At 35.1% G+C, this 11,473-nt stretch overlaps 1 protein-coding gene across 1 annotated transcript; it reads right to left on the reverse strand.

The window, feature by feature from the left end:
• Positions 1-307: 307 nt before the first annotated feature.
• On the reverse strand, positions 308-11,142 carry LOC143538915 (WAT1-related protein At2g39510-like). The gene is made up of 7 exons (XM_077032359.1): positions 10,941-11,142; positions 8,490-8,552; positions 8,141-8,257; positions 2,312-2,555; positions 2,040-2,201; positions 1,280-1,431; positions 308-479 (listed from the first exon to the last, which is right to left on the reverse strand). The coding sequence occupies exons 1-7, from the start codon at positions 11,138-11,140 to the stop codon at positions 308-310; spliced, it is 1,110 nt and encodes a 369-aa protein (XP_076888474.1). The 5' UTR covers positions 11,141-11,142.
• Between the last annotated feature and the right edge of the window lie 331 nt (positions 11,143-11,473).

The following is an 11,473-nucleotide window of genomic DNA, read 5'->3' on the forward strand; positions in this document are numbered from 1 at the left end:
AATAAACAAATAAATAAATAAATAAATAAATAACTTATGTCATTATAGCATTAAATCACCAGTTCGCCGGACGGGTATAAAACAAGTTGTAGTTGTTTATATATTATGACTCATAACTTGGATTCTATATATTTAACTTTATATTGTGAGTTTCATCATTCCTTTTAAGTGAATAAATATTCATGACAATCTTGTCGACATTTTCTATATATCTAAAACATAACCAATAAACAAAAGATGCATATATTTTCTATATACATAAAACATAACCGATAAACAAAAGAAACATATACAGCATGATCATTCCCTAAACATAGTTATGATCATCAGATGTTTTCTCACAAGATTCAACAAGATTGTCTTTTAACACCAGTGTCTTCATGCCGTCACAATGTTGTTCATCTTGTTGGTTTTGATCCTTGCTCTTGCCCCATAGGACCACATATAAGCCAACGACTATAACTACCGCTCCAAGAACACTATAGAAAAAATTAAAAACCGTAAGAGAGTTTCCTTTCCATAAAACACGGGGAATATATACGACGAGAGTCCAATTTAGAAGTTGTGCTTTATCCTTTACGTCTACATGATCGTGCTTCCATCTCGAGAACAGAAACAATATTTTTTCCTGTGTTTTCAAATATATCTTTCTGCGTATATGCATCTTGTACAATTATTACCGATAATATATACATGCATGTTAATTAATTGTTTATCAGTTGGGTTCTTAGCTATGAAAGCTTAACAAGACTTAACCTGATTCGAGACAGTGGTAGGTGTAAGATCGAACATACTCTTATTGCGCACATGACATATTTTGTTAACAAATTGTGTGCATAGGCTCGAGTTTAGCTCGAAGAAGGTTCAAGGTCCATACACCAATCAGGACTTCAAATAACTTGAAAATTAATTTGAAATTTTGTTTAATAAAACGCGGTAAAATTTTGAAGCACAAACGATGTACGTCTTGAGAACTATGCTTAAAATACATACCAGTTTTTTTTTTCACATATATGGTCTTGAAATTGTACATGTTATTTAATTCTTGATGTTATAAACTTTAAGTGATGCTATCATATCATATGCTTCAAGCTAACATGAACATGAATTCCATACTGTTAAACTCAACTTCATAAAAATTCAACTTGTTTTGGCTCCAATGTAAATAACTATTTATAAATTAGTTATTTTATATTATCTTAATATGTGTTAAACCTATAACTAAATAGAAACATGTGATTTCTTAAGCAAGTGATCATCAACTGAGACAGTTGTGTACCTTCCCAAGTTCAGTTTCTCTCCTAAAATGAAAGACCCAAAAACAGCGATAATAACCATCGCAAGAGGGTTGAAAGCAGTCACGAAAACTGGTCCTCTCTCCCGGATTACTACTGCAATCATGTAATATGCACATCCAGAGCAAAATATTCCCTGCATCCAAACCATTGTTATTAACTCAACTCTTCACATGTATGTAGGAATATTAATATAAAAACAGACATGACAATTTAAATCTTAATATTAGATTTAAAATGTGGAAAACCATATTAAAAAGTCCACACTAATTATAACTTATATATGTTTTACAAAAGTTGCTTAAATTTCATGCTATATGAAAGTCAAATGAATACTAATTTTTTTATTATTTCTATTTAATATACTTAATGATTAATGTGAACTATCAAAAAAGTAGTTAGATCACCTAATTAGTTAGTTATCAATTCAATAAGTTTTAAACCATTTGGCTTATTGAAAATGAGTACTTGGATATATAGTCGTATTTAATTAGCTATACATTCATATTAGGTTATTTAGAATTTTTGTAACACAAGTATTAAAAAAATTAATAGTGTTCAGGCCCTTTATTTCAGATTTAACGTAATAATACACCAAATCGATCAAAACTTTGATCGACTCATATTAGGTTATATAACTTTCTTTTAGCTAAGAGTTTATAATTGACTTGGTTAACATTTGATGAAGTATTTACCCAAAATCCTATGGATATGCAGAGCGAAAACTGATCTTTTTGAACTTACACTGTAAATTGTCGCAAATAGTTTAATGTCCCAGCTTATTGCCCAGATGGAGGCATTCGCCCTCTCAGCTACAACAGTAAGTATGGACCCTTCCAATGTACCAAGCATACACACCAGCGCTGTGAGAGAGAGCTTAGCCGGGTACGACTTTAAAGTAAATGCCTTTTTTACACCATATATATGAAACAAAGAGAATTAGAAACTGTTGTGCTGAAATTTGGTTGCTGATATCATCTAAATGTTATTGTCCAACATAGTTATGGAAAACTTACTTGGACAATGACAAAACCTGCCCAACAAAAGCAACTGGCGGTGATCATGAGAGATCCTTTAATCTGATCTTGAGTACTGAAAGTGTTAACGGAAGTTTGATGATGAAGAGTATGGTGATTTGTCCATGGAAATTGTATAAAAGGGCCCCTTATTAGTGTCATTATCAAGGCTCCTCCAACTGTCACTAATGTCCCTATGATCTTCCCTTGGCTATGTAAACTCTTCATCTTTACTATTTCCAGCCTACCAAAAAATAAAATAACCATTAGGTCCGAAAACTGTCAAACGATTACTTCCGTTCAACACACTCGAAAAAAGTAATTGAAAAGAAACATGCATGTTTGAATCACTGGAATATAGAGAATTGGATTTAGATTTCATTTGAAGCGCCGGCATTTTGGTGCATTTTGTTGATGGTTTACTGCATTCATATAGAGTTTGACAAATATCTAATCGGGCTACTATCAACTAGCTAGCTAGGATATTGTCAAATGCTACCGGCTAGAGGGTTCCATTGATGTGTATCATTTTTAGAGCATGCAAAATGGGGAAGAAGTTTGACAATCTGGACGAGCAATGTGACACTAGTGTGAGTGCATGAAGCTATATTTCAACGAGCAGACAGACGATACTCATGGGTATAAGCAATTATCAAGACTCAATATATTTCAATCATGCAGGAAGAATTAAATGAAGCTATTTATATACTAGCATAACAATGGCCTACTGACTAATATTGATTGCATTGTCTGCATGGACCACCTAGCTAGTGGAAATGGAAAATGGAAGTAGCATGTATCATTCCCATCTGCTCTTTGTCCTCATGGAGTCATGGAGAAATTCTGAAAAATTTTTAGTAATGGGAAAAATGAAATGTTTGAAATGGTTTATAGGAGAGAAAACATTTTTGGGTTTCTAGGTGTTTTGTCATTTTAAATGGCGGAACCATAATGGTTGCAGAGCGTGTCAAAAAATGTCTGGAGCTGGAGGTTTTTCTGGTGTTCCGTCATTTCAAATGACGGAAAGTGACATTTTTTCCATGTGTTCCGCCATTTCAAATTGTGGAACCCCACTTTTATCCTTTTATAGCCTACCCCTATAAATTTGTTTCACTTCCGCCACTTGAAATAGCCGAAGTGAATAGTAATATTCCTGATATATAACACACTTGACAAGACTTTTCTCATTCTTTTTTTGCCATACTATTCACTTCTGTCATTTCAAATGACGGAAGTAACATTTTTTCCATGGAACCCCACTTTTATAGCCCACTTCTATATATTTGTTCCATTTCCGTCATTTGAAATGACGAAAGTGAATAGTAATATTCCTGACATATGGCACACTTGACACGACTTTTCTCTTTCCTTTTTAACCATACTATTCTTCCGTATTTCAAATAACGGAAATGAACGGTACTGACATGTGACATAAACTGATAAGACTTGTCTCTACTTTTTGACCATATTGTTCATTTCCTCCATTTCAAATGACAAGAGTGGAGTGCTATATTATTATTTTTTTAAAGGATTGTTTTTCTTAAAATTTTTTATATGAATGTATACTTTTAAATTTTAATACTAACTTTTATTTTTATTTTAATATTTTCTGACAACTATGAAATCAAAGTTTTTTTAACTATTTTTTGTTATTATTTCATAAGTAATTAAAAAGTATAATATAAATATTTTATAATAAATATAAATATAATTTAAATATTTCATAGGTAATTTATTATTTTCAGTTTCTTTATTAACTTGTTTACATAAATATGTAATAAATATTTTATAACAAATATCATTAACTATGCTCAAAAAGTATAGATAAGTCTTGTCAGTGTATGTCACATTTCATTATTATTTGAATGACATAAGTGAATAGTATGATTAAAAAAAAGAAAGAAAAGTCTTGTCCAAGTGTGTCATATGACATGAATATTACTCACTTGAAATGACGGAAGTGGAACAAATGTATAGGGGTAGGCTATAAAAGGATAAAAGTGGGGTTTCGTCATTTGAAACGGCGGAACACATGGAAAAAATGTCACTTCGTCATTTGAAATGATAGAACACTAGAAAAACTTCCAGCTCACCAGACAATTTCTGGCACGCTCTGCAACCGTTATGGGTTCCGTCATTTGAAATGACGAAACACCTAGAAACCCAAAAATATTTTCTCTCACCTTTAAACTATTTCAACTATTTCATTTTTCCCATTTTTATGAAATTTTCAGAAAATCTAGACGAATCTTAGTGAATTGCTATGGTGGCCACTAGTTTTTTTTACAGCAAAGATATCTTTACGAAGTGCCATGGTGGGTGCTACTCGTGTTTCCTAGCTACATGCACCTTTAATTGGTGTCCATTTCTTCTTTAGCGACACTGAATTTATAGTGTTCTTCAACGCGTTCCTACCTTGTTTAAGTCTAGAAGTTGTGATTATAGTAATGTCCCACGCAGTAGCTCGATCTTGCTAACGCGATCCAAGATGGCAGATGATCAAGTTCACCCAATGATGGCCTTATTTTGGGTCTAGTGTTAGGAGGACTTGAGTGTAGAAGGATTCAAGCGGTTGGTCCAAGAATTATCGTCTTTTGTCATAGGACACATGAAGAGGTTGGCACTTGATAGTTGGGTTAGACTATTGTATTGGTGACGTAGTATAACCCTTCATTAAAAAAATAACATCTCTCTTCCACCTACGCAATCGAAACTAACTCAATTGTTTACATAAAAATATTTTTTTTATTAAACAAACATTGTTTCTAATAAAAATTGCATCGGAATAAAAAGAAAAGACATTAGAAATGCTTTGTACTCTTTCCGTCTCATTAAAACCGTCTATATTTTATTTTTTGTTTTTTTCCATTACAAATGTTCAATTTCAAAATTTATAAGCCAATTTTAAAGTTTACCTTTAAATACACACAACTAGCATTAATAAACAATATTGATGAACCCAATTTTTGAGGACATTATTGTCATTTGATAAACAAAATAAGTAATCATTCAATTTACCCTGAACTTTGTGTTTTTCAAAACATGACACTTTAAGAGGGACGGAGAAAGTATTTAGTTTTTTCCTTTAATTTAAATATTAGAAGTTATTTAGTAATTAAATTATTAGGGTTCAAAGGCAATTTTAATTCATTATTATATCATTATCTCCTGCTTTTTTTGGCTTAAAAATAGGGGTAAACATATCCTTAGATTGCTCAAAATGGTGGAATTTTGAGCTTAAGTAACGTTGTTTCTGTGTTTTAGGCAGTGGCGTAGCCACACTTTGAGGTGGGGGTTCCCCTGTCCCCTGTGAAATTTTTTTTACTAATATATATGTGTTAAAATCACGACCGACCCCTGAATAATTTTGACCCCGACCCCTGTGTGATTTTGAGGACGGCACAACGACCTTGTTAGGATTTCGAGAACAACCTTATAAAATTTGAGACCGGCCCTAATAATTTTTTTATTTACAACTTTAATTATATAAATGTATATAATTAATATGCCAACTAAATTTGAGTTTGTAGGAAACAATTTAAATACAAGTTTAAGCTAAAATGCTCAATTAATCTATGCTCAATTTTTAAGCACAAGTCTCAAACTCCCAACTTAATCTACATTTAACCTAATTAAAAAAAAGAATATGATGACGGAAGTAATAGGTCAGCTAAATTTAATGGATTAAGTGTTTTAATCTAAAAAAATGTTTCAGCTATACATTATTTTGCTCACTTACTTTATTTGCATCGGTGTATTGTTTATTTGTTAATTGAAGTTACCTCTCGTATCATTATTACTCATTGCAACCGTATGCGTTAAAATTTGTTTTTCGGCGATGGAGTACGTGAAGTCCAATTTGCGTAATCATATGGGTGATGAGAGTTTAAACGATTTTTATTTATTTCATCAAGAAACAACATGCTTATAAATGTCAAACTAGAAGATGATTTGCTAAGATTTTAGAAAATGAAAGCTTGTATATAACAAAGCTAGATATATTATTCAATCATTATGCATTTATAATAAAGTTTTCGTACTTTTTTTTGCTATATAATGCTTTGTTTGATTATCATTTTTTCTATATATATGACCGACGCAATTCGACCCGACCCGATGGTCGAACCGGACCAAAAAAAAATTTATATAGCGATGGTTAATTGTGTACAGATACAAAAAATTTCCGACCCCTGTAAGAAAATTTCTTGGATCTGTCACTGGTTTTAAGGCTGCTCTCTGAGTTGTGGAGGCAGCTTGTGAGAAGAAATGCTTTCAGATAATGAGCGTGCGTGATTGAAAAAGGGGGGCTAAATACCTGGAATTGATTGGGAAGTAAGGATGACAAATTTTCGATGTGTTTGGTGAAAAGGTTGTTAGAGAAGAATAAGGACTTCAACAACAGTTATATATTTGTTTGGAGAACAGAATTGAACATGACTCTAACAAAGGATGCACTTGTTAAAAGGCACATTATGATGGAGGATTGTCGGTGTGCTCTATGTGATTCAAATTACGAGACGGTGGACCATATCACCACCGGGTGTTTGATTTCCGCGGTGGTGTGGGAGCATATTAGTCGTTGGTGCAAAGTTCCTTCCGTCTTTGGTTTTAAAGTAGGAGGCGTGTTAGATTTTATAAGTCTGTCGATCTTGGAGAAGTTGAAAAAGAGGTCTTTTATGGGATCTTGATTATTACGAGAAACGAGAAGATCTTTGAATGTATACAAATTAAGATGGAAGAATTTGATTGGAGAAATTAAATCGCTTAGTTTTTTTTTTACAAGTATAGGTCGAAAAATATGATATAGATTGGTCAAAGATGTAAAGTTTTTTCATGTAGTTATTTTCTTTGTTTTGTTGGTGGTTTTTCTAGCTGTGGAGGTTATTTTTTATTTTTTATTTTTTTTATGTTGGTGTTTTGTTTATAAAAGTCATGAACAAAAGGTTTTTGGGTCATGACGTAGGACGTTGATACTTCAAAGGACAAGGTTGTTGCTTTTATTATATTTTTTTATTTAGTTATTTTAATGAACCAATATTATATTAAGTTGATATGTTGCTTTTATTACTTTTTCTATTTAGTTATTTAATATTATATTAAGTTGATATGTGGTAAATAACTCATGATTGGTCTCTAATAACAGTATTCCTAGTAACTATAGTGGGGACACGCTTTTATTAAATTTAGTACAAGAACGTAAATTAGAACAGATCATGGGCTATGTGTATTCTTGAAAAATGATAGGAAAATGGTCGCAAACATATCAAGGTAGAAAAATGGTCGCAAAATGTAGAGGACCAAAGTAAGAAACCGGATATATTTGTAGGTAAACAGTCGCAATGCCAGTGGTAAAAGAATTGTCAGTTTTAGTTGAGAATTGATCAAAAAATAGTTTCCGGCTATGCTTTTTTCCCGCCAAAATAAAATTGGTCGTAAATTACTTGGAAACCTTGTTTCTTACGATCATCCTAAAAAAAGATGTAGAAAACGAAACTGTTTCTTTTTTTAGTGACTAATTAATAGTTTGCACATTATAGAATTTGAACTCATGAACTTATATTTAACACTTTAATCATCCTATCAAAGTAAGAATGACAAATGAAACAATTTTCTTTTAGTGCAAAAACAAAATTTGATAAGAATAAACTTAAAATATAAGAATTTAAAACGTTTCTTGGTTAATGTAAAAAATCATATATTATTAATAAATTAAACAAAAGTTAGCTTCTTTTTTATTAATAACTGCTAAATAAACAAATTTGATGAAAAACAAAAGTACAGGAACAGAAAAAAAAATTAAGACAAACATTAACTAAGGAACGAGATTACCTAAAGATCCAAGCCATAACAAAGGTAATGACGGGAGCCATGTTGAACATAGCCGCCGTGAAAGTTGCTGTTGTCAATTTCATTCCAGCAAAGTACAAGTTCTGGTTCAGCACTGGCCTGTTTTGTATTTATAATGGACCGTAATTATCATTGGAGAATAATATACGAAAAATAATTTCAAGTTTGTAGCAAACTATAGCTAGTCATAATCCATGCATATATGCCAATCACAAACGCTACAGGGGCAATAATGAGAACTTGCACAAAGATCATAGTGCACTTAAATTTTTTTAGTGTTTTATTTTCTCTTCCACATTTGTAATAAAATTATATAATACTGAAAACATACCCTAGTAATCCCAGCAACATGATCTTCAGGAAAATGGAAATTGTCATCTTTGGCCTGATTTTTCTATTTACATAAAAAAAAACAATGATTAAACAATTTTTTTTCTTTTTAATAATAATAATAATTTTTTTTTAATTTGGATTACTTCTTTCATTATATAGAAACATAGATATTACGTCAACATAGCAGGTAGGCGGGCAACAAGCTGCGCCACCACCCCTTTCTGAATTGCAAACCCTAACCTGCTAAAGACATACCCATGCCCCTTTGGAGTCGACACATTGCTATGCACAACCCGTTGGACCCTGGTTAGGAAACGGATAGCTTCCGGTGCCAAGGAGCCAAAGGTATCAAAAGCCAAAGGGACAAAAACATGTTGGTTCTCTTCGCAGGCTTTAGCATGTTTCTCCACCTTCTTCGTTTCAGCCCTTTTCATTGCTTGCCCAGCTACAAACCCATTATCCCTCAAACCAGCTAAGGAAGATACCCCTGTGAGGTCAACACAAACGTGTTTTCCCCCGGCCCAACCAAAGACTAGCAAATCTGCCGGTCGTAGAGTGGATCTCCCTTCCGTGGGGTCTGTAAGGAAGTTTATGGGGGCTTCCTTTTTAGCTAATATCCCAGCTCGCCTTAAGATGTCCCAAAGAACGTCCCGCACCCAATCATGTCGGTATTTGAACCCAGGCATCTCCTTGCAATGAACCGCATGCTCTCCGAATTTATCCAGGCAAGCCTTACGGCAGATCGGACATGTTTCGTCTTCTGGGTACATTGGGACCATCAAACGGTACTTAATAATGGCCCTATACTCGACCGCATACATGCTTTGGCCCAAGCCATCAATCGGGATAACGGTCAGAAAATATTGGGCATGAGGACCTTGTAAGCATTCAATAACCGCCTTCTGTCGGTGGGACAATCCAAAAACTTCTCCCAGGCTCTGAGCGATTTTGCCAAAAAGGGCATTCGCCAAAGTTTTTTGAGGCTTTGGTGGGGCGGTGTCCATATTAGAGAAACCGCCAATGTCAAAGTTTGGGAGAGTGCCATTTAGGCGTTTCAGGGCCTGCACGTAGTTTGAGTCCAGGTCGACAACTCCGCTATTCCTTAAGATGTGATTCTGTAGCTTCCAAGACTGAGCCCTCGACGCTACAAAAGAGTAAACCCCAACATCATGTGCCGAAAGAAGGCCTAAACCCCCTAAGCGCATCGGTAAAGATGCAAGTCGCCACTGAAGATCACCAAAGAACTGGCCTCCACATACAACTATGTCTTCGATGGCTTCTCGAAGCCCCTTATCAAAACAGGATACCGCATCATCCATCATATGGGGGTGGCATGTTCGTAACCCAAAAAGCAACTTAGCAACCCCCATGCAAGACCTAAGTAGGAGGAGTTCGCTCTGGGGATCCCTAAGGCAAGGTAAGAGTTTCATAAGATCAACCGCACGAGATGCTCTCCGCCTCGCCAACTCCTTAATAAAGTAGGGATCTCGACTAACAGCCCCTCCAAGGAGCTTTACCCCTCTCTCTGGTCTACCAATCCCACTAGGGAAGAGCCCATCTTTTACTTTCACCCCATTACACGCTGGCCAAAAAACCTCGGTTTTCTTAATATTAAGTTGCAGCCCCAATGATGGCCCTTCCGAGCTGATAATGTCTAGAGCTTTAGCGACTTCGTTGGCACCACTAATAATAGTCCCATCATCCAAGTACCAAGCATGAAATGGGAGGTTACAGTCATTTTGTACCCGGAGAACAAGAGGGTGTAATGCTAAGGCAAAGAGGAGGGGCCCAAGGGGGTCTCCCTGCTGAACCCCAGTAGTAGCCCCTATACAGTCATCACCAACGTACAACCTAGCCGGCTGGGCATAAAGGAACTGGACCCATAGATAGATAGACGGGTAATGATGATGAACCTCCCGATGAAGGGCTGTGCGGTCGACCATATTGAAGGCGTTGGAGAAGTCCATGGTAAACATAGCTAAAGAACCGTCCGCGTGAAAGGAGTTAAGAAACTGGTTCGCGCTGTGAAGCACCGCCTCTGCCCCATTAGGGGTCCCCACCCCAAACGGAAAGTCCCCTAAATACTGAGTCATTTTCTTCCCAACCATCTTCATAGCCACTTTAGAAACCAACCTACGCCAGATAGCCCCCACAGCAATGGGCCGAATCCCATTATCCGACTTTAATAAAGGGGTAAGGGGGGCCGAAGCAATAAACTCAGCGAGCACCTTGGGGCACAAACCCCCTAGCCATAAGTTGACTACTTTAGTGATGGCTGAGAGCAGACCCATGGAAGTCACTGATCCCTCACCACTAAGAGCGTCCAACAAGTGTTGCGCCCGCATCCCGTCTCTCTCGCATGAGGTCCCTTTAGGAAATGATCGGATACATCTACCAATTTAAAAACAAGAAAGAAAACTATAGATTAGTATCACATGAACAAACATACCTTTCTAGGAGGAAAGCAAAAGGACCAGAGAAGAAAGCTGCAATCGCACTTCGGTAAACGGAATAAGTGTAATGATTCAAGCCTTTGTTTAGAGCAGACTTGACAACTAAACCATTCACAGCATAGGAAGTTTGCAAGAAAACCATGAACACAAATGGCTTAGTACAGACATATACCCTATTAAGCCACTCTTTAGACATGATGGTTTATGGGTATATGTTCTGTTTGATAGCGAAATGGTTTATGGTGGTATTTATACAAAAGGGCTTTGATCTGGACTTTATAAAAGTTTGAATGTCGACATGGCATTATTTTAGAAGATATAGTATATATAATTGATGGATATTGACATCACATTGTTGTTCTATATAGGGAAAATGTTTACAATATATTTTTGGGAAACTCGTGATGTGATGTGATGTGATGTGATGTGATGTGATGTGATGTAAGTAATATATCTTTATCTTTACTATATATAAAAGAGGGAGTGAAGGATTTCTTAATTTTTAATAGGTATAAATTGTTATTAATAA

Source organism: Bidens hawaiensis, unplaced genomic scaffold (assembly GCF_021521415.1).
Source record: "Bidens hawaiensis isolate Kalapana, Puna unplaced genomic scaffold, B.hawaiensis_p1.1 tig00011760_1, whole genome shotgun sequence".
Taxonomy (NCBI): Eukaryota; Viridiplantae; Streptophyta; class Magnoliopsida; order Asterales; family Asteraceae; genus Bidens; species Bidens hawaiensis.

Excerpts from the sequence above, each read along its gene's own strand:
- LOC143538915 (XM_077032359.1), bottom strand. The coding sequence starts at position 11,140 with ATGTCTAAAGAGTGGCTTAATAGGGTATATGTCTGTACTAAGCCATTT. Across the intron at positions 8,258-8,489 it reads ATGTTGCTGGGATTACTAGG|GCCAGTGCTGAACCAGAACT; the intron begins GTATGTTTTCAG and ends AATACAAAACAG. Across the intron at positions 2,202-2,311 it reads CAGGTTTTGTCATTGTCCAA|GCATTTACTTTAAAGTCGTA; the intron begins GTAAGTTTTCCA and ends GGTGTAAAAAAG.